Consider the following 23474-nt stretch of genomic DNA (forward strand, 5'->3'; position numbering starts at 1 on the left):
TACTCGGACTGAAGTGTGTGTTTTCATACCTGTCTAAAGACTAAATCTAAAGAATGAGATTTCAATTGGGAAAAGGGTTCTGTTCCTAAAAACCAGCAGAGCTAGTCCAATACTGCCATTTGTCAGAGGAGGAGACTGAGGCTAAAGAAGAGATGAAAGGTAGCTGATCAGGCCCAAGAGGCACCATGTGAGCTTCCTTGGTGTCTAAGGCATCCTGCAGTGGCAGGGACAGGGCTAGACATGGCAGGGGTTAGACACATGTCATGCTGGAGGCCTGTTGACTTCAATAGGGATGGCACCATGCTAAAGGGGCTGAAGAGAAGACTCGGAGTTAGCAAACAAGACATCGGGTTTATTGAGGGAACTTACATACAGGGTGGTCCAGTGGTGGTGGGCTGTACAGAGAATCACTACCATTTGTAAAAACCATGCAAATTATATGGCACCCTCCACCTGGCCACCTTCACTTAACCCAAAACAAAGGGCTTTGATCCTTCATACAGCCTGCGTTTCATGGGATGAGCCGGGGGTTCAGATGTCCTTCATAAATAAGAAATGAATCTCTGGGTTGGCCACTCCCAGATTCCTTAGCTCAGAACTCCAAATGAGGCTGGCTGTGGTGGCTCACACCTGTAATCTCAGCACTTTAGGAGGCTGAGGTGGGCACATCACTTGAGGTCAGGAGTTTGAGACCGGCCTGGCCAGATGGTGAAACCTGTCTCTACTAAAAATATAAAAATTAGCTGGGTATGGTGGCGTGCACCTGTAGCCCCAGCTACTTGGAAGGCTGAGGCAGGAGAATCGCTAGAACCTGGGAGGCATTGGTTGCAGTGAGCCGAGATTGCGCCACTGCACTCCAGCCTAGACAACAGAGCAAGATTCCATCTCAAAAAAAAAAAAAAAAAAAGAACTCCAAACGCACATTCTGTTTAGGCCATAGGATCATTCTCAGGATATGCTTAAGAAGCTAGTACTGTCAGGTGCATCTACCATGCAATATGGTGGCCGCACCATACCAGCCAGGCTCTGCTACTTACTAATTCTGAAATCTGTAAAATGGGTATAACCGTAACATCTGCATCTCGGCGTCTTTGTAAGAATGAAGTGAGGCAAAGCGGTGAGGTGGGCAGTTCAGTGCCAAAGCGCAGGCACAGTAAACAGGAGCGCTTGTTCTTGGCATCTTTCTCGGAGCAGGCCAGCTCTGAAGGGGAAAACTAATAGAAAAGGTGCCTTTTTTCTAACCTTATATGCTTTTTCTTTTTACATGGTTTTTAACTTTTTTATTTTTTAAATTTAGTTTTTCAACCGACAAGTAAAAATTGTATGTATTTATGGTGGAACATGATGTTTTGATCTATGTATGCATTGGGGAGTGGATAAATTAAGCTGTTTAACACATGCCTTACCTCACTTCCTTATCTTTGTGTGTGTGTGGTGAGAATACTTGAAACCTACTTTCTTAGCAATTTTTCAGTATGCAATATATTGTTATTAACTGGACTCATTATGATGTACAATAGATTGCCTGAACTTATTTCTCCTGTCTAACTGAAATTTTGTATCCTTTGACTAACAACTTGCTCTGGTAACTACCCTTCTGCTTTTTGCTTCTATGAGTTTGACTTTTTTATATTCCACACCTGAGATCACGCAGTATTTGTTTTTCTGTGCCTGGCTTATTTCACTTAACATGATGTCCTTAGGTTCATCCATGTTTTCACAATGACAGGATTTCCTTCTTTTTTAAAGCCAAATAGTATTCCTTTGGGTATACATACTACATTTTCTTTATCCACTCATCCATTGATGGAGTCTTTGGTTGAATCCATATCTTGGCTACTGTGAATGGTGCTGCAATAAGCGTGGGAGTGCAGTTCTCTCTCTTTTCTTTGATTTAAATATATTCTTTTATTTGAAAATTTGTGTTTTTTCATTTTCTTTTTAAAAATGTTTTCAAATTTTTATGGGTGCATAGTAGGTGTATATGTTTATCAGGTACATGAGTTGTTTGTTTGGTTGGTTGGTTGGTTTTCTTTGTTTGTTTGCTTTTTGAGACAGAGTCTCTCTCTCTCTGTCACCCAGGCTGGAGTGTAGTGGCACAATCTCGGCTCACTGCAACCTCTGCCTCCAGGGTTCAAGTGATTCTTCTGCCTCAGCCTTCTGAGTAGCTGGGATTACAAGTCCCCGCCATCATACCCAGCTAATTTTTGTATTTTTAGTAAAGATGGGGCTTTACCATGTTGGCCAGGCTGATCCCCAACTCCTGACCTCAAGTGATCCACGCCCGTCAGCCTCCCAAAGTTCTGGGATTACAGGCATGAGCCACTGCGCCCAGCCTACGTGAGAGATTTTGAATTGGCATACAATGTGTAATAATTATATCAGAGTAAATGGGGTATCCAACACCTCAAGAAACAAGAAAGAATTTATCATTTCTTATTTTTTAAATTTATTTTTCAATGTATAACCAATCAATAGAATGTATCATTTCTTTGTGTTACAAATGTTCCAATTATACTCTCTTAGTTGTTGGTTTTGTTTGGTTTGTTTTGTTTTTTTGAAACAGAGTCTCACTGTGTCACCCAGGCTGGAGTGCAGTGGTGCAATCTTGGCCCACTGCAACCTCCACCTCCCAGGTTCAAGCAATTCTCCTGCCTCATCCTCCCAAGTAGCTGGGATTATAGGCTACAGGCTCCATGTTGGCCACGCTGGTCTTGAACTCCTGGCCTCAAGTGGTCTGCCTGCTTTGGCCTCCCAAAGAGATGGAGTTAAAGGCGTGAGCCACCACACCTGGCCCCGGTCCCTCTCTTAGTTTTATTTATTTATTTATTTATTTATTTATTTATTTATTTTGAAATGGAGTCTCGCTCTGTCACCCAGGCTGGAGTGCAGGGGCGCAATCTTGGCTCACTGCAACCTCTGTCTCTCGGGCTCAAGCGATTCTTCTGTCTCAGACTTACAAGTAGCTAGAATACAGGCATGCACCACCATGCCTGGCTAATGTTTGCATTTTTAGTAGAGTTGGGGTTTCGCCATGTTGGCCAGGCTGGCCTTGAACTCCTGACCTCAGATGATCCACCTGCCTCAGTCTCCCAAAGTGTCTTTGTTATTTTTAAATGTATAATAAATTCAGCTCTCTGTCTCTTTAATATACTGATTTCTAACCTAAGGTTAGAAGTTCGAGACCTGCCTGGCCAACATGGCGAAACCCCGTCTCTACTAAAAATGCAAAAAATTAGCCAGGCGTGGTGGTGGGCGCCTGAAATCCCAGCTACTTGGGAGGCTGAGGCAGGAGAATCGCTTGAACCCGGGAGGCGGAGGTTGCAGTTGGCCGAGATCGTGTCATTGCACCACTCCAGCCTGAGTGACAGAGAAAGACTCTGCCTCAAAAAAGAAAAGAAGAAAGCTGGGAACGTGTTTCATTCTTCACGGAAACTCAGCTCTTACTGAAAAAACACTCTCTTTCATGGGATGGGAGGAAGTTAAGCAGATCTCCCATCCCCGTGGTGCTTCCCTTGATGATATGTGAAGGAACCCGAGGCTGGCAGAGCGTTCCATATCACCCCAGGGTCCACATTGGCTCTGTGGGTCAGGGAACCTAGCCCCTGGACAAAGCCTTCTTTTAACAGGAATTCAGCTGTCACCACAGATAGTGCCTGGATCCCTGGGGGCCCAGCAGACAGGAGGGCCTTCCATGGGCTGAGCCACACACAGCACATGGTGTCCAGCAGGCTTGCAGCAATCAGCAAAGAGCCCCCAGAGGGGAAGTTCCAGCAGCCTTCTCCATCCAGGGCTGCTGACCCAGGCAAACACAGCCCAGATGGGTCGCACTGCAATCCCTGCACTGAGCAGAGGCGTTTCCTGTTTCTGGAGCCCATTGTTACTCAGCTGTCCTCAAAACAGATGAGGGGGCAAGCAGCAGAAATCTGTGGAGAACACAGGGTCAGGAGCTAAGGACAGTTAGGGCTCCCAACAGCCACAGAATATAGCCAAAATCTCAGCCTGGCCTTCCAAACCACCCAAGTCTGGCTCTGGCCGGTCTTTTGGCCCCAGCCCCTGCCCCAGTCAAGCACCGCTGTAATCACGTTGGTGTCCCCACTGCGTCCTGCACAAGACAGGCTCCTTCCACCACCGTGCCTCTGCTTCAAATCTGCTCTCCCTTTCTATCTACCCAAACCCCAAAGCTCACTTCTCCCTGGATGCTGCCCCTGACCACCCAGGCCCTGAAGGTCTGTCACTCCTCTCCTGTTCCAAACCCCATGCTCTTTCACAGCAGGAGACAGGACTGAGACAGGGAGACCAGAGAACCTGGGTTTGGTTTGAGAGCCTGCTCTGCCAATAACTGCCTGGGTGACACTTCCCCTTTTGGGGCCTCAGTCTTCTCTTCTGTAAAATAGGTGCAATAATAATCCCTGCACCAGACAGACCATTGTGGGAATTAAACGACATGATGGATAAGAAAGTGCAGTGTAGGCCGGGCGTGGTGGCTCAAGCCTGTAATCCTAGCACTTTGGGAGGCCGAGACGGGCGGATCACGAGGTCAGGAGATCGAGACCATCCTGGCTAACACGGTGAAACACCGTCTCTACTAAAAAAATACAAAAAACTAGCTGGGTGAGTTGGCAGGCACCTGTAATCCCAGCTACTCGGGAGGCTGAGGCAAGAGAATGGCGTAAACCCGGGAGGCGGAGCTTGCAGTGAGCTGACATCCGGCCACTGCACTCCAGCCCGGGCGACAGAGCGAGACTCCGTCTCAAAAAAAAAAAAAAAAAGAAAGAAAGTGCAGTGTAGCTGGGCGCAGTGGCTCACCCCTGTAATCCCAGAACTTTGGGATGCCAAAGCGGGCAGATCACCTGAGGTCAGGGGTTCAAGACCAGCCTGGCCAACATGGTGAAACCCCGTCTCTACTAAAAATACAAAATTAGCCAGGTGTGGTGGCGTGTGCTTGTAGTCTCAGCTACTCGGGAGGCTGAGACAGGAGAATTGCTTGAACCTGGGAGGCGGAAGTTGCAGTGAGCTGAGATTACACCACTGCACTCCAGTCTGGGAGACACAGCAAGGCTCTGCCTCAAAAAAAAAAAAAAAAAAAAAAAAGTGCAGTGTAGACCAAATAGGAATGTACACATGGGAGCAGACGACATTGTGGTTGTTTTTACTCTTTATGAGAATAGGGAACCCAGGCAAGGAACTCAGAAGATTCTGCTTACCCTGCCCCTTCCTGATAAAAAATGTTGGGAAGTGATCAGTCTGTCCCCAGCCTGTCCTCCTGTTTCCTGGGGCAGCACTCACTCCAGCACTCTCTCTCAGCTATCCAGGACCCTCCCATCACTGTGGCGCCCCTCCCAGACCACTCTCCCAGAGCTCAGACGGGACTCAGAAAGGAGCAAGGATTCACTGAATCTCTTTAAGGCAGCATGTCCAAAAGAAATGTTACATGAACCACATATGTAATTCTAATTTTTTTGTCCACATGCAAAAGTAAAAGAAATTAATTTTAATAATACATATTATTTGAACCACTATATCTAAAATATTCTCATTTTAACATATAATAGTAAAAAATTAATGATGAAACATTTTCCTTTTTTCATACTAAGTCTTCAAAATGCAACGTGTATTTTATGCCTACAGCACATCTCAATTTGGACTGGCCACATTTCAATTGCTTAGAGCCATACGTGACAGGTAGCTGCTGTATGAGGCAGTGCAGCTCTAAGGTATAAATGAATAATCCACGCAGGCTGCCTTACTCAAAAAAATAAGAAAAGGTAGGATTTCAGGTTCCTTCAAATCACACCACAAACATTCTTCCAGTCCTTTATCAGGGCTGTCTGACTCAGGGGGCTTAGTGGATAAAGTATGAGGGTTTTTTTGAGTCAAGGTGTTGCTCTGTCACCTAGGCTAGAGTGCAGCGGTGCCATCATAGCTTACTGTAGCCTCGGACTCTTGGGCTTAAGTGATGCTTCCACCTCAGGCTCTTGAGTAGCTGGGACCACAGGTGCACGCCACCATGCCCAGCTAATTTTAACATTTTTATAGAAATGAAATCTTGCTATATTGCCCAGGCCAGTCTCAAACTCCTGGCCTCAAGCAATCCTCCTACCTTGGCCTCCCAAAGTGCTGGGATTATAGATGTGAGCCCAGTCAAAGCATGAGTTTTCTACTCAGGCAAGCTTGAGCTCGGATCTGAGTCCTGCCACTCTCTAGTTATGTGATGCTGAACAAGTTGCCTACCTTCAGAGCTTGTTTGCTCATGTGTAAAGGAGTGTAGGAATGGCTGGCAGGTCCCAGTGAAGATGGAGCAGGCTCATGTATGCATAGCTACCAGCCCATATACCAGTGGCCTGGCATGTCCTGGAATGGTAGTTCCGCTAGCCCTGGTGTGCTCTGTGGACCCTTGGCCTGTCTCGGAACCATCAGCAGTTCAAGAACTCCCTGGGAGCATGATGGCATCTCCTCTTGCTTTCATTTCTTCCCCCAAAAGCCTGGCATTGGCTACACCCACTGCTGGTTAGAACCATCTCTTGCACTCCTCTTTCAATTGAACCACTATTTCACCCTAGGCCCTTGCTAGGCACAAGAGTTTGAACAGAAAACAAGATAAACGTGAATCCTGCTCTTGCAGAGCTCAGGGTCCACAAGGGAGAAAGTTGTCAAAGAAGGTTTGCCTCAGACCTAAAGCATGTATAAAATAGACATTCTTTATTTTATTTAAAAATCAACTTAATTTCTACTGTGAATGCCCATCCTGCCAGATCATCAAGAAATTCAATCTCAGCCTTTCTCAGAGCTCTCTGACCAAGGTGAAGCAAAGGTCCTGTGTCTTACACAGTGCCCAAGCACCAGGGCGCCCCCCGCTCAGCAGACATCAGCATCAGCCCACTGTGGTCACTATGGTGATGCCCACTTGCCATCCTGGCCCATGTGGTTCCCTTACCGTGCTTGGAGAAGAGGTCTTGGTGAGGCTGGGAACATGGGAGCCCAGCCTCCCTAGGTCACCGTGCATCCTGCCCCTTGGAGGTGAATTGCTTCCGTGGGCCCTGTCTCAGAGGGTACGTGGCACCTTGCTGCTCATGGAACCCACAGACTGCTCTGTCTCTGCCCCTTCCTCTTTTCCAGGCTTTATTTTAGGGAAGATGGTATTCTTTTCCCCTCATCCTCAGAGCCTCCCTCTCTGCTCACACCCACCACAACACCCAGCAGAACCTCCTCAAGGGACTCAAACTCTGGAAACAAAAGACAGGAAGGGAAATCTTTGCAACCTATTACTGCTTTCTGACATGTCACAAACATCCCCTGAGGACAGGAACCCCAGAGCCTGCTCCCTGCTGGAATGAAAGAAGAGAGAAGAAAGGGAAAAAAGCCCAAGGGAACAAACACATGAATTAATATTTGAATGAATTGTCCTGCTGGGACAGACTAGTCTTGAACCAGCCACATCAGGAAGCCAGGTGGGGGAGGCATGGAACAGGGGATCCCCCCAGAGGTGGTGGCTGACATGAAGCTTCTGAAATGTGGGGAAATCCAGAATTTGCCTCATGATGATCTCAGAGAAAACGAGATGGGAGAAGAAAGAGAAAGTGTCAGACCCAACCAGAGTGTAAGTCCTGTAGGAACCTCACAGGCAACATGGGAAGAGGAGGCAGAACCAGGAAGTCCAAATGAGCGCTCTCCAGCCCAACAGTTCCTTCCCTATGGCCCATGGCACCCTGGCCCTGGACTTGGGGAAGCCTTGGCCTGCACACTCCTAGTTACAGGGAGCTTGCTTCCTTCCAGGGCAGCCTCTTCTAAACTACTGTCCACACTGCGGGTAAGTCTTTTTTTTGAAACACTCTATCGCCCAGGCTGGAGTGCAATGGCACGATCTCAGCTCACTGCAACTGTTACTAGAAAGGGTCCAGATCCAGACCCCAAAAGAGGGTTCTTGACTCTCATGCAAGAAAGAATTCAGGGCAAGTCCATAAAGTGAGAGCAAGTTTATTAAGAAAGTAAAGGAATAAAGAATGGCTACTCCATAGGCAGAGCAGGGTGTTCCCGAAAGTAAGAGGAGGAACGCATCCACCCTAGGTACAATATATGTTTATATAGGATGAAAAAAGATCATGGGGAGATGTGCTCTGCTACAAGGGTTTGTGATCAAGGATTTTCTTAATTACTACATTTTGCAAGAATCGATATTATTATCTTTAAAGCAAAATTAGGAATGCTTCTGCTCTCAAGACATCGGGATATCAGGACACTCCTAAGTCTGGGTCTATTTAGTAAACATTTTCAATCTGTTCCTTTAACCATCAACATCTAGAGGCTAGGAATGCCCTGACTTTTTGGGAATGTAGCCCAGCAAGTCCCAGCCTCATTTTTCCTAACCCTCAGTCAACATGGAATCGTTCTGATTCTAACGCCTCTGACACAATCTCCATCTCCCTGGCTCAAATGATCCTCCCTCCTCATCCTCTTGAGTAGCTGGGACTACCAGTGTATGCCACCATACCTGGCTAATTTTTTTTTTCTGTGATGGAGTCTTGCTCTGTTGCCCAAGCTGGAGTGCAGTGGCACAACCTCAGCTCACTGCAACCTCTGCCTCCCAGGTTCAAGCAATCCTCCTGCCTCAGCCCCCCTAGTACCTGGGATTACAGGCACGCGCCACCATGCCTGGCTAATTTTTGTATTTTTAGTAGAGACAGGGTTTTGTCATGTTGGCCAGGCTGGTCTTGAACTCCTGACCTCAGGTGATCCACTCGCCTCACCCTCCCACAGTGCTGGGATTACAGAGGTGAGCCACTACGCCTGACTGATTTATTTTTATTTTTATTTTTATTAGAGACGAGGTTTCGCCATGCTGCCCAGGCTGGTCTTGAACTCCTGAGCTTAAGCAATCCTCCCACTTCAGGCTCCCAAAGTGCTGGGACTACAGCTGTGAACCATCACACCCGGCCTCGGCATAAGTTTTCTTCCAGGGAATTTTTCGCTTTTAATTCTGACCTCAGCCTACATAGAAAAATGTAACTAAATTGCACTCCACTTGCTCACTTATATTCAAATGACCCTGTGCCCATAGCAACTTCTCCAAGATTTAGTTTCCTCATCTAAAATATGTGCACAGTAATAGTACCTGCCTCACAGAGTTTTGTTAGAGAAATGTAGGCAGAGTACTCTGTGCCCTTGGCATTGGTTGCCCCCTTCCTGCAGAGTATACCAGTGAAGTGCTCAGACTCTGGAGCCAAGATGTCTGGATTCAAATCCTAGCTGGACCACTTATTATCTGTGTGGCTTGAAACAAGTTATTTTCTCTCTGTGTCTCAGTTTTATTACATGACAAAAAGTGATGATTATGGTATCTACTTCATTTCTTAAAAATGATTTTTGACGCTTATTTCCTTCTCCAAGTTGTTGGTAGGGACGTATATACTTCAGGAGGTTGTGAGGTTTCAGTAAGTTACGCATTAGTCATTAGAACAGTGCCCAGCATATAGTAAGTGCTTAGTAGGCATTAACCGTTATTTATCATTATTTCCTTTCTTATTTCTGACAATCAGAAGATGGTGATTGTGCCCCCTCCCTGCACACACACAATATTCTTGTCCCCTCTTTTTCAAAAGTTGCACATAGGCGGTCCCCGCCCAGGTGGAGGGACATACTCCAGGGTGTCCATGGGCATCTTCACAGCTTGGACCCAAAGCTGAGCCCATCCTCTGGGTATGACCTGATTCATCCAAGAGGAGCAGTGACAGTGGGAGTGAAGATTGACGGGACTGGTGTGTTGGTGTTTTGGGTAGCATTGGTGGTGATGATGGAAGTGGCGATGGAGATGAGGCTGGTGATACTGATCTCAGTGAAGACAATGGTAGTGATGATGATGATAGAGACAGTGATAATGACGTTGATGATTCTGATTATCATCATGGTGGTGGTGATTCTGGAGGTTCAGGTGACAGTGATAATGATGATTGTGCTGGTGGTGGTGATCACGACAGAGATAACAATAGCAATCATCATATTGTGATGGTAATGTCATGACTAAATTTGTCATTTAGTCACAATGATATGGGTGATGTGAATGAGGGTGATATTTAAGCTGAAAGGAATAGAAATGATGACGATGATTATGGTGGTGATTTTCCTAAAAATGTTGGTGATTATTATGATGTTAATAGTGGTCATGACAACTAACCCATGTGGATACTGGTGATGATGAAGTTTAACCACAAGAATTTCATTCATTCTTTCAAAACCACTTGTTGGGTACCTGTAGGGCCAAGAACAAATGGAACACTGCAGGCCTTAGTTGCTCCTGAAGATATGACAGGGCCCTCACCCTCTCCTCTCCAAGAGCTCTCCTCCCCAGCCCACAGCCCACTCTGAATGGGATCGCTGGTATCCAGCAGACTGTCCTTGGTTTTATGTCTCCTTCAGGACAAGGACTCTCCCTCTAAGCAGAGCCCTGGGGAGTCCACAAAGAAGCAGGATGGCCTAGTCCAGATTGCACCAAACCTGACTGTGATCCAGTTCATTAAAGGTAAGTCAGCTTAGACCAGGTTATGGGGAGCCAGGGCCAGAGGGGCCCTCGAGGCTGTACGGGATCCAGTCCTTCCCGCCTTTCTTGATTCATCTTCTCTACCTGCAGACTCCGTGTGAGCACCATCTACTTCTTGTTAGTCTTTGCACATGCAATCCTCTCTGCCTGGACCATCATTTTTTATTGCTTTCAAAATATCCCCTATGGGCCAGGCATGGGCCAGCAAGGCCCCTTCCCTCCCTCTTTGGCTCTCAGAACCCTCAGGGCTTCTAGATGAGTTCAGGTCTGAGCCTGTGCTCCTGAAGGTCAGGCCTTCTATGACCCTTCCTCTATGACCCTTCCTCCCCTCCCACCCACCACTGAGCCTGCAAATGGGAGGCCATCAGGAAATTGTGAAATTCCCAGGCAGTGGCATGGGCAGAGAGAGCTCTGGGATAAAATCCACAACCTGGGCTTTTGTCCCTGATCCCTGCTCTCTTCTGGGCCTCTGCTTCCCCATCTATATAGCGAGGAGGAGACTCAATGATCTAAGGTCCATGAGGCTATTATCATGAGACTATGAACTCAGTCTATCAGTAACCAGAGTACGCATTATGACCAGGCCATTCTTTCTCAAAAGCATGACCCCAGGAGCATTGAGTGAGTGCCTGCCGTGTGCCCAGTTCTTACAGAGCTCCGGATGGCAGGTCAGAAGACTTGGATTTGAGTCCTGCCCGTAACAGTGACCAGTGTACAATCTTAAAGAAGTTAGTTTCCTTTTCTTTTTTTTTTTTTTTTTTTTTTTTTTTTTTTGAGACGGAGTCTCGCTCTGTCGCCCAGGCTGGAGTGCAGTGGCGCTATCTCGGCTCACCGCAAGCTCCGCCTCCCGGGTTTACGCCATTCTCCTGCCTCAGCCTCCCGAGTAGCTGGGACTACAGGCGCCCGCCACCTCGCCCGACTAATTTTTTTGTATTTTTAGTAGAGACGGGGTTTCATTGTGTTAGCCAGGATGGTCTTGATCTCCTGACCTTGTGATCCGCCCGTCTCGGCCTCCCAAAGTGCTGGGATTACAGGCTTGAGCCACCGCGCCCGGCCTAGAAGTTAGTTTCCTTTTCTAAATTGAGTTTCCTCATCTGGAAGATTGGGTCAATAATCCTTGTTCTGCCTGTCTCAAGGGCTATCATGAGAATCAAATGAGATGAAAAATGAAAAGCCTCTTTATGCTATTAAAAAAAACTGCACTCATATATAAGGTACAATTATTTCAATTATTACTCTTGTTCCACTGTTGTTCTGACCATGCCCTAGGATAGTAAACTGAGCTGCCTGTGGTTTAGGAGGGTACTATCCACAGGGGTTGCTTCATTCCTTACTGAGGATTTCTGCAACAGGAAGGAATTAGGCCTATTCTTGGGAAGAACTTCCTAAGATTTGACGTTGGGGCAGGACATGGTGGCTCACACCTGTAAACCCAACACTTTGGGAGACCAAGGCAGGAGGACCTCTTGAGCCCAGGAGTTTGAGATCAACCTGGACAACATAGGGAGACCCTGCCTCTACAAAAAAAAAAAAAAAAAAAAAAAAAAAAAAAAAAAAAAAAGAATTAGCCAGGCTTGGTGGTGCATGCCTGTGGTCCAAGCTACTGGGGAGGCTGAGGTGGGAGGATCGCTTGAGCCTGGGAGTTTGAGGCTGCAACGAGCTGTGATCTCACCACTGCGCTCCAGCCAGGGTGACTGAGAGAAACCCTGTCTGAAAAAAAAAAAGACTTGATGTTGGGATATCGGTAATCTAGCCCCCAGTTTTTTCAGCATTCTCAGGGAAAGAGAGGGCTTGGACTCCATGCGTGGTGCTGGGCCTAGAGGCAGGGGCTGGGACTCCCTAGCCTCAGGCCACCCCCAGATGCTATTAGGCCCCAGAACGCTGTGCTGCTGAATTGCTTATTAATCACTGCTTGGGCTTCTGCCCGGAGGGAAGCTGCTGAAATTGGAACCTAGAGCAAGTGTTCTAGGCCAGATTGTCTCTGGTAGTTTCAGCTTCTACATGAGCCTGCAGGGAATCAGGGCAGGGGTGCCTCAGGCCCTGTGGCCAGTGAGCCAGCCTGGCTTCTGCTGAGCTCCAGGGGCCAGTCTGACTCTAGGGTCTGGCCTTGACCACCTGGTGCCAAAAGGAAGGCCAAGGGAGGAGGAACTATGGTCCTTCAGCTGGAGGTGCCCTATACTCTTGGGGAAAGATAATTCCTGAGCTAGGAAAGGCCCCTGTCAGATGAGGGAGACAGTCTCTGAGCTAGGGGAAGCCCCTGTCTAATGCAAAAGATACAATCTCTTTGTTGGAGGATACGTGGTCCCCAAATGGAGCGAGACCCTACCTTGGCTGATGGAAGAGACCTGACCTCTGTGATGGAGAACGCCCCTGTCTGATGAGGGAGACGTAGTCCTTGAAGTAGAAGAGGCTCCTGTCTAAGGGGGGAGACATTGCCCTTGAGTTAAGGGAAGCCCCTAACTAATTGGAAGAAGCATAGTCCCTAGATTGAGGGAGAACCTGTTCTGTTTGACAGAGGATACCTGGCGTCTAGCTGGGTGAGGCTCCTGGCTGATGAAGAAGACAGAGTCACTGACTTGAGGGAGGCCCTGACTTGTCTGATGGGGGAGACACTGCGCTGTGCTAAGGGAAGCCCTGTCTCATGGGAAAGATCTGCCTCAGAGCTGGAGATGGGCCCTGGGATTCCCCTGCAGGTAGCCCTATCTTAGTGAAAGGCATAGCCTCTGCCCTCCAGGAATTTTCCACCTATTCCGGAGCCAGGTTGTGGATGCTGAGGAGAGATGGGGGATGGCTATAAAGCACACTGCAGTGATCAGTGCAGGAGAATGGACTGGAAGCAATCCATGAAATGGAGCCCTCTGGAGTCAGGCAGCCAGAGAGGCACAGGAATGGGGGAGGGAGGATAGAAGGGAGGATGGACCTTGTACTAGGAGTCAGGAGACCCTAGGAAACTCTTGACCTTACATTGGCCTCTGGATGAACTTGGGCGAGCCCCTGTCCCTCTCTGGACTCTACCATGCAGTAGGGGCACCTGTACAACCTGGACCATGCCAGACTGAAATTCATGGCTCAATATAAGGCCTCAGACGCCCTGGCCAGAGCAGCTCATGGCAAGAAGGCTGAGCAGCTACCTGGGGTCAGAGGGAGCCTCACACCCTCTTCACTCTAATGCTGGTTAAATGCGTGGTGTGCAGCAAGGAACCAGGGACAGGAGGCAGACCTGGCACAGAAAAGAGGGGGAATTCCACAGTCCCCACCCACCCCGCCCGAACTGTTTGTCTTTTATTTTCTACCTCCCAAGGAAACAGATCCTAGCCTGGCCCAAGGGGGCCAGGGAACCAGCTGACTTGGCCCTGCTCTGAGGACAGACAGAAATCTTCCCATGACAGAGGCCCTGGTCCTGCTGCTGCAGGAACAGAAGGAGCCCCCACCTGGCCCAGAGAACCCCCATGGCCCCACCAGCCTGGTCTGGCAAGTGGTTTGCTCCTCTCCCTCCATATCTTATATTTGACTTCAGTCTTGCCTACTGCAGGCAGAAACACATGTTAGTGGAGAGAGGATTTCACGTGTCAAACAGAAAGTGTCCTTGACACTTTCACCTGGGCTGCCCCTGCCAATGAGCATCACCTGGCTGCTGGAGCCCAGAGAGGAAAGGACTTTCCCACCCTTTTGTGCCCTTCAGTTTAGCAGACTTGCAATGGGGGCACCAGTGAATGAGGCACCATTTTAGGAGCTAGCAGGAGACTGGGGAGGTAATTTTTGGCCAGAACACTCACTTCTTTTCCTACCTCCAAGCATTTGCCCCTCCTGGGTCCCTACTCAATTCTTTTTCCTCCTTGCTTCACCTCCCGAGATCCCCGCCCCACCAATTCTTTAGGCCCTAGCTCTGTCCCGCCTCCAGGAAGTCTCCCAGCACCAAGCCGACTCAGATTTCACCTTCTCTGGAGGTCTTTGATTCTGCCCCAGACATATTGACATTTGATTACATATTAGTCCATATATCCATTCATTCCTTCCTTCATCCCATGAATTCAGGTGCCTCCTATATCCCAGGCTCTGGAGAGTTAGTAATCAACACAACAGACAAAACCCCCTGATGTTTTTAAAGAAAGCTTATATTCTGGTAGGGTGACAATAAAACAGCTAGATGAGTGAAAATATAGTACATTAGGTAGAGGGCTATGGAGAAATACAAGCTAGGGATGGGTAGGTCAGGGCAAGGAATTGAGACCTGTGTTTGGGACGCAAGGGAGGATGAAGGCCTGGGTGGCTTGGAAAAAGCTGTAGCAGGACAGGATGGAAAGAACTGTGTGGGGCAGGGGAGAGGAATGAATACATAGAATAGAAAAAATGAAATGACATGGAATGGGATGGATGAAATTGAATCAAACAGGATGGCATGGACCAGAACTATATGGAACTGAATAGAATTGAATAAAAAAATATATATATCAAATAAGATAAAGTCTAACTCAGTGGAACGAAATGAAACAGAATTTCAAAAATGAACTAGAACAAGGGCCAGGTGTGGTGGCTCACGTCTGTAATCCTAGCACTTTGGGAGGCCGAGGAGGGTGGATTACTTGAGGGCTAGGGTTTGAGACCAGCTTAGCCAACACGGCAAAACCCATCTCTACTAAAAAATACAAAAATTAGCCAGGCATGGTGGTACACGCCTGTAGTTTCAGCTACTCGGGAGGCTGAGGCACAAGAATCACTTGAACCCAGGAGGCAGAGGTTGCAGTGAGCTGAGATTGCACCATTGCACTCCAGCCTGGGCAACAGAGAGAGACTCTGTCTCAAAATAAACAAACAAATAAATAAATAAATAAATAAAATAAAAAAGGACTAGAATAAATGGACTGGAATCAAGTGGGATAAAATTGATTGCAATAGATTTAAGTGGAATGGGACAGGTTGGAAAGGAATGGAACTGCTTGAACTGAGCAGGGCAGGAGGGCAGTCTTTGCTGGACTGCTTGGCTGCCCTGCCTGCCCTGACCTCCTCTGCACTCACCCCCACAGTCTTCCCCAGGGTGCTGCTGCAGACCCTACGCCACCCTATCTTCCTGCTGGTGGTCCTGTCCCAGGTGTGCTTGTCATCCATGGCTGCCGGCATGGCCACCTTCCTGCCCAAGTTCCTGGAGCGCCAGTTTTCCATCACAGCCTCCTACGCCAACCTGCTCATTGGCTGCCTCTCCTTCCCTTCGGTCATCGTGGGCATCGTGGTGGGTGGCGTCCTGGTCAAGCGCCTCCACCTGGGCCCCGTGGGATGCGGTGCCCTTTGCCTGCTGGGGATGCTGCTATGCCTCTTCTTCAGCCTGCCGCTCTTCTTTATCGGCTGCCCCAGTCACCAGATTGCAGGCATCACCCACCAGACCAGGTGAGTGTGTGCGTGGGCACATGAAGGCAAGCCTGGGAGGACAGGACAGGGAGGACAGGGGCCTTGGGCAGAGGCCAGGATGGTGGGGTGCCCGCTGCCTCAAATCTTGCCTCCCCACCTCTGCTTAACAGCCCTTTGGAGATTGGAGTCAAGCAGTGGGGTGCTCCAGAAGGCTCCAGGGTAGGTGTCAGGCACCACTGGAAGGGGCATGGATGAGACTTCAGGGGCAGAAACTCTCAAGTCCGGGAGGGTGTGGAGGCTGAGACAGGGCAGAGCCACCCATGGGATGGCATCTCCATAGTGACTAAGCCCTGTGGGCCCAACAGAGATGGGACAGAGGCCGCATCACAGGAGCCAGGACCCAGCTCAGCCAGAGGAATGGCCTGCCCAGAAGGGAGCATGCTCTCCATCCCAGGACGAGAGGAGATGAGAGAGTGAGCAAGGGACTGGATGGCCCCTATCAGAGAGGCTGCAGAGGAGACTCAGGCACTGGGAAAAGATTGCACAGCAGACCTCTGATATTTTGGGTTTTAGAGCTTGGGAGCTGAAATTCTGTTTTTCCACTACTCTAAAATTACAGAATTCTTTTTCCACATCTGTGAGGCAGCACCTGCCTCCACCCTCTGGGAGGAAGTCTCTTGATTTCTAGCTCCACAATTCTCCATCACACCTTTACCCTTGGGAGCCTTCTTGGAGAGGATGTTGGAAATCATATTCCTGCCTCTTCTCCGGAATGATTTCATTTTTCCTGGAAACTGCTCCAGGCTTAAGTTGGCCCAACACTCAGCTAGAATTTCCCAACTTTTTCTGTCCCCGCCTCTTCCTTGGCATCTTCTGCCTCCACCCAGGTGCCAGCTTTCATCACCGGGGGTCCTCCTGCATGGCTGTCGGGGGCTCAGCTCAGGGCCAAGGAGCACCCAGCCCCTCCCCATCTGTCCCAGCTCCCACCCTCGCTGATCTCTCCCCCATCTCCCTTCCCTCCTCCCCCTTTCATTCTCTGCCCCTCTTTTCCCAAACAGGGAGGCAACTCCGCTCTCTAGACTGGGGCCTCCTGTGTGCAGAGCCCTGTTCTAGGCACTGCAGCGGGGGCTTTAGCCACGTCCTCAGGAAGTCCCTGGTCTGAGAAGGGAGCCAGGTCCTCAAACAAATGATTTTTAGAGTAAAAAGTCAATGGATATTTTATCACAATGTGTTCAACAGTGTGTGGGAGAAAAAGTCAGCTCATCCCACACGCCCCATCTCTCTTTTCTTCTCCCTTTCACACCTTAGCTTTGACATCTCATGTCACCTGTGTTCTCACCTAAATTCTTGAGGTTTATTCACTAAGCTCTGGGTTCTACTTCACTGAAGAGACCATTTGGGACCAACTGAGCTAGGCAAGAAGAACTTTCCCTATTCCTGCACAACCACAGGTCCCAACAGCTGCAAGAACCGAAGGTCTCCCTTCGCTCAGCGTCTTCCCCTATTACATCTCATTGAACCCCCACAGGATCTCTGTAATGGGTCCTCTTATTGGCCCCTTTTCACAGATGAGTACAGCAAGGCTCAGAGAGGTGAAGTTACCCCACAGCTGGAACAGGGTAGAGCCTGGAGCCAGGCCTGTCCCCACAGAAGCAATCAGCTCCAGGTGGTCAATGAGAGTGACGAGCAGAGGAAGGGCCCCCTAACTCTTATCTGCTCAGCCTTCCAGCTGCTGGCAGAGGGTTCTGGGAGGTGCCTCTCCCTTGGCAGAGTCCCCTGGCACCGCCTCCTGATGGGCCCTCAGTGCAGACAGTGCCAGCCTTCCCACTCCCTCCCCCACCCCGAGGGAGATGTGCCAAGACGTTGTCAGACACACACCAGCACTGTCTGGCAGAGGAGGAAAAGGAAATATTTTGTGTTTGATGATCTTCCTTCCCTCTCAGATGGAGTGCCCCCTCACCCCAGGGAGGGAGAGGAGCTCACTTTGCCCCATGCCCCACTTCCCCACTCCGCACCCTGGCTAGAGACTGTCTCCAGCTCCTGCTCACCCTCTTCTCCATGGAACTGAGATTTCACTAAGCTCCAGTCCCAGCCTCACTGATCAGCCTGGCCTCTGCCCCACACCCACCCCAAGCCCAAGACAGGGACCTCCAGCTTCCACCTCTGGCCTTCTCCGCAGCCTGGCCACTGGACCCCTGTGTGACCCTGAAAGGCACAGCCTCTCTGAGCCTCTCTCTCCCTGGCAGGTTAGCTGTGCTTCCCCCTAGTGTGAAGCCAGGTGACACTCTAAGTCCCAGGGGCCACCTCCCTGCCCTCCTCCCAGGGTGACCTCCCCCTCAGACTAAGCCTCCCTCTGACCTCCTGCCCCTGCCCACCTTCACCTTGCCCTGGCCACCTGGAGCTGGGGCACCCCGGGGATTTGGGGGCAGGCCCTCGGAGGGAGGCAGGTGAGACTAAAATGTTTCCTGGACACAGTGAACAGGGTGGTGGGAGTGAGACTGCAGGATGGCCATGACAGGCAGAGAAACTGAAGCCCAGAGAGGCAGGAACAGGCTGGAGATCCCACGGGTGGTCAGTTCTCCTGATCGGGTCCCACACTCATAGCTCTGATTTTCTGAGAAAGGAAGCAATCATTGATTTTCGGAGAAAGGAAGCTCATTGAGGAAAAGATACTCTTCATCCGACACTAACTTCTGGGAGGAATTTATCTTGTATACCCTGTAGAAGGGTCACTGAGGTGCAGAGATGTTTGAAGAAGCTCAAAGGCTCGTAGGATCTAGGGGGCCTGTCTCCAGTCTCCATACTTGCACACCTTCATTGCAAGGAGCTCACTATCACACCATCATCCGGCAGCCCTGATGGTGAAAATCCTCCGTGTGGAGCTGAAATCTCTGGCCATTGCTCTCAGCTACAGGGCTGAGGAGGTCCCTGCTAGTGGCCTAAGGGAGGGAAGCCAGGCCAACCCTATTGACCTTCTCTCCCACCAGTGCCCAGCCTAGGCCGGAGCTGTTTCCAAGCTGCATGGAGGTCTGCTCCTGCCCGTCGGACGGCTTTAACCCTGTCTGCGACCCCAGCACTCGTGTGGAATACATCACACCCTGCCACGCAGGCTGCTCAAGCCAGGTGGTCCAGGATGCTCTGGACAAAAGCCAGGTGAGTCAGGCCTCTGGTGGCAATTTCTGCCCCTCAGGGCCCTGCCTGCCCTGTCTCTGTGGGCCTGTCATCCTCTCCACCTCTGCAAGCTCTCACTCTCTAGCTCTTTTCTCTCTGTCTCTCTCTGTTGGCAGATGTAGAACATTATTCTCTCAATAAGCTTTCATCAGCCGGGCGCGGTGGCTCACGCTTGTAATCCCAACACTTCGGGAGGCCGAGGCAGGCAAATGACCTGAGGTCAGGAGTTCAGACCAGCCTGACCAATATGGTGAAACCCATCTCTACTAAAAATACAAAAAATTAGCCAGGCGTCAGGGTGTGTGCCTGTACTCCCAGCTACTCAGGAGGCTGAGAGAGGAGAATCACTTGAACCCGGGAGGCAGAGGTTGCAGTAAGCCGAGATCATGCCATTGCACTCCAGCCTGGGCAACAAGAGTGAAACTCCATCTCAAAAAATAAAAATAAAGCTTTCATTGCCAGCCTGGGCCCAGGGCACAGAGGTGAACCATTCTGGCTTCCAGATCTCTGTGCAGGGGAGATGCAAAAGGAAATAACTCACAGGAATTCCAGAGGTGCTGATAGGTAAGACCACTGGTCGATACAAGTACATACAAGGATGAAAAGAGACACATCCCCCCTGGGTGGGGGTGGGTCCCAGAAGGCTTCACGGGAAGTGGCATTTGTGCCAGACATTCAAGAATGAATGGGTAAACTAGGACTTGGGAGGGAAGAGCTTTCCAGGCAGGAGGAAATGGCCTAAGCAGAGGTTTGGAGGAACACACATGTGCAAGCATGCACACACAGTATTTCTGTTGGAGCGGAAGCACAAGGGTTCATGAAGGGAAGGCAGGGCCCAGAAAAAGAGGGGCCTTGAATGCCAGGCCAAGAATGGGGACTTTCTGGAGAGCAGTAGGAAGCGATGGATGGGTTTTCAGCAAGGGAGTAACAAGTTCAGATCTGTGTTTGATCACGCTTGAGGCCATAGTGTGGGGGCAGGCGAGCAGAGTACAGGACATAGAAGGCCAGCGAGCAGTCAGTCAGTCAGTCAGTCAACAAACTTTCACTGATCTCTTCCTCTGGGCCAGGCCCTGTGCTGGGAGCTGAGGACTCAGAGCCAAGGGGCCCAGTGGGGAAATGAAGGCAATGTAATCAGCAGCAGTGCACTCTGAATCTTCGGAAGGCTAAGACCAGCCGGTTCCTCCTCCCCTTTTTCCTCAGTTTCCCAAGATGACAAAGGGGGACAATGTCTGCCTTCTCAGGCCCCCAGGCTGTAGTGAAGCCTGGGGGATTTGTCGGGGCAGCAGCATCAGGCTGGTTGTTATGACAACATCTCCCTCTCTCCAGAGTCCTCTTACCTCCCACCCTCATGCTGGGCATCAGCATCTAAAGCTGAGGCTCCTCCAGGGAGAGACCTGGGCTGCACCGGCTGGTGCAGAAGAACATGTTGATGGTGCACAGTCCTTTAGAAGCCAGCCAGGCACCACCTGGGCCTGAGAGCCCTTCCAGAGGCCCCCAGGCCTTGGCAGGTGGAGCAGTGAACTCCTGTGGGTATGGGACCCGGTTCAAATCCCTGTTCTGCCTCTAACTGGCTCTGTTACCTTAGGCAAATTATTTAACCAGTGCCTTAGTTTCTTGGTCTGTAAAATAGGGGAGATATTATTGAGTGCCTACTACAGAGCAGGAATGTACTGACTAAATGCTTTACCTGCATGAATTCATCAAATAGTAAGCAAAGAACCACATGACGTTATCCATGAAAGCACACAGCACAGTGCCTAGGCAATTTTAAATACTCAGTAATACACATTCCTATTACGCCCATTGTACAGATGAGAAATGGAGGCCCAGGAAAGGACCAGACATTGCCCAGAGTCTCAATACCAGGGCTGGGACTAGACACCAAGGCCCTGGCCTCCCAGTCAGCCCCCTCTTTGGAACATCACGGAGGCTTGGATTTAGGTACAGTATTTGGAGGAGGGTGCAGCTGAGACCAGGCTAGCACTCAGGGACTATTGTCATGCTGGCCTGGAATTGTGTCTTGACATGTCTGCCTCCTCGGATTGTGAGCATCTTGGCTCAGGGATGGGTGGCTCAGCACCCAGCACAGCTGTGCAGTAACAGCTTATGAGTACGTGAGTGAATGAGGTAAGATGGGGCAGGTGGGTGACTGCACAGGTGTGGTGCTGAATGCTCTGGGGGAATGAGACTCTGAGGCAGCAGAGGGATTGAAGTCATTCATGAGAAAAACTTCCTGCCATGGAATTAGATGAATATGAAGGGTCAGGAAAAACCCAACTGAAGGGTCAGGAAAAACCCAAGGGTCAGGAAAAATCCAGCCTTTGCGTTTATCCCAGCAACCCTCTGCTTTTGAGAAAAGGAGCAGGGGCAGGATGTCTCTCTCCCAGGAACCTTGCCTTAGCATTTCTCCATTTCTTGTCCCTCCATTGTATCTCCAGCCTGTATTTGGAGGCTCAGGGGCCACTTTTCCTGCAATGTAAGATGATATGCACTTAGGGGTCACACAGCTTCTTGTGTGAAGGGTCTTCAGACCCTTGTGTGAAGGATCAGCACAGCTTCATCATGCACATTGGCTCTGCCGGCCAATGGAGAGTGCCTGGTCACCCAAGCCTAAGTGCTCACATGCTCACTCTCTCCTGCCTTTCTCTTATTCCACCTGCTAAGTAACTTCAAATCTAAACCCTTTTATCCATACACCCCCAAGCCCACTCTGTGATGGGCCCTTGGCCTGCATCCCTGATCTGGTCCCTCCTCCGTGCAGCCCCCAGAACACCCTTTGTACCATCCAGTCTCATCTACTCCTGGCTTAAAATTCTCCCAAGGCCCCCAGCATCCACCTCAGGGATTCCGAACCCTTTTCACATTGGGAAGCGTCTGCAGCTGCCAGGGCTGGAGGTGAGATGCTCAGAGGGCTCTAGCTGCCCAGGCCAGCTGGCCACTTTAAGAGCTGATGGGACTACTCCCTGCACACCTGTCTCCCATCTGAGGCCCTGTGTGGCTGGGGCACATGAGTCTAGAAGCTCTGGTCTATGGGAAAGTAAAGAGAAGACCAGGCCTCTTGGCTTGGCCTGGTTTCTATCAGGTGCCCGCGGGCCCTGGCATTCCAGATCACTTCTCAGAGTCCTTAGCTGGAGGTTTTCCTGGCTACCTAAGGAGTGAGTGCAGGCTGGGATCAAACACTCCAGGGTACCAGCCTGGGGGCATGGCCAGTCTGGGGATGTTTTCTTACAGTTGGGGTGTAGAATGTGGGAGAATGATGCTCTTCTGGGTCCCTGCCTCTTCTCTACTTTCTCTCTGTTTCCCTCTCCCTGCTCACAGCCTCAGCCCAGGCTCAACTCGAGCATAGAGAGCCCTTGAGGTGGCTGCTCCTCAAGCCATCTTTGCTCAGCCAATGGGTCAGGATCTCGGACGCCCAGCCAGCTCTACCCCAAATGGCCGTGGGACTTGGGCCTCTCACAAGCCTTCCCTGCTGCAAGCCCTTGGCCAGCTGCCTGCCCTTGGAGCTCTTGAAGTCTCTTCCTCCTCTTCCCACTCCAGGTTTTCTATACCAACTGCAGCTGCGTGGCGGAGGGCAACCCCGTGATGGCGGGATCCTGCGACTCGACCTGCAGCCACCTGGTGGTGCCCTTCCTGCTCCTGGTCAGCCTGGGCTCGGCCCTGGCCTGTCTCACCCACACACCCTCCTTCATGCTCATCCTAAGGTGAAGGTGGGGGCGGGGCAGGGGCAGGTGGATACCAGGAGGTCCTTAACCAGAAGCAGAACAAGGAATTCTGAGGGGGGAGTTCAAGGAAGGAGGCCACTTGGGTGTCCTGGCCCCCACAACGTGGCCTTAACTGTGTTCATCCCATGGCAACCTACTGAGGCAAGGTTTTCTCCCCATCTTGCAGATAAGAAAATTGAGGCTCAGAGAAGTTCAGGAGCTGGCCCCCGTCACATAGCAAGTGTTGGGTGGAATAGTACTGGTTCCCTGGCCCAGAGCCCAGGCTCCTACTTGCCTAGGGGAGAGGAGGACATACCTAGGGCCCTGTCCTGGCCTCTAGAGGTGAGGACATCATACCTGCAATGGATGAGCTGCAGGAGGTGCATGTAGGAAAACAAACTGTGTCAGTCCGGTGCATGATTCTGAATGCTGCTTCAAGGCTACATATAAGCGCTTATCAGGTGCCCACTGTGGACCCAGCCCATGCTGAGCACTGCCTTTTGGGCCAAGATCTTTGTGGCCCTCATCCTAAGAGTGCCTGCTGGCCCTGACAAATTGTCACCTGAGTTCAAAATCAGGGTCTCCTGGGGTGAGGACTGGGATAAGAGGACTGAGTGAGAAAAAAAAATTTTTTTTTGAAAAGGAGTTTTGCTCTGTCGCCCAGGCTGGAGTGCAATGGTGCAATCTCGGTTCACTGCAATCCTCCTGGCTTCAAGTGATTCTCC

At 50.2% G+C, this 23474-nt stretch overlaps 2 protein-coding genes across 7 annotated transcripts in view; both read left to right on the forward strand.

Annotated features, from left to right (window-relative positions):
• The window catches only part of RPS3 (ribosomal protein S3), a 735956-nt gene that overhangs the window by 491661 nt on the left and 220821 nt on the right, over window positions 1–23474 (forward strand). The window lies entirely within an intron of this gene.
• Window positions 1–23474, forward strand: part of SLCO2B1 (solute carrier organic anion transporter family member 2B1) — a 55114-nt gene that overhangs the window by 26373 nt on the left and 5267 nt on the right. Inside the window, exons 8-11 of the mRNA XM_050756151.1 lie at window positions 10414–10516; window positions 15559–15916; window positions 18865–19030; window positions 22586–22749. Coding sequence (XP_050612108.1) covers window positions 10414–10516; window positions 15559–15916; window positions 18865–19030; window positions 22586–22749 — 791 coding nt within the window. The remainder of the gene's footprint in view (window positions 1–10413; window positions 10517–15558; window positions 15917–18864; window positions 19031–22585; window positions 22750–23474) is intronic.

Source organism: Macaca thibetana, chromosome 14 (assembly GCF_024542745.1).
Source record: "Macaca thibetana thibetana isolate TM-01 chromosome 14, ASM2454274v1, whole genome shotgun sequence".
NCBI lineage: Eukaryota > Metazoa > Chordata > Mammalia > Primates > Cercopithecidae > Macaca > Macaca thibetana.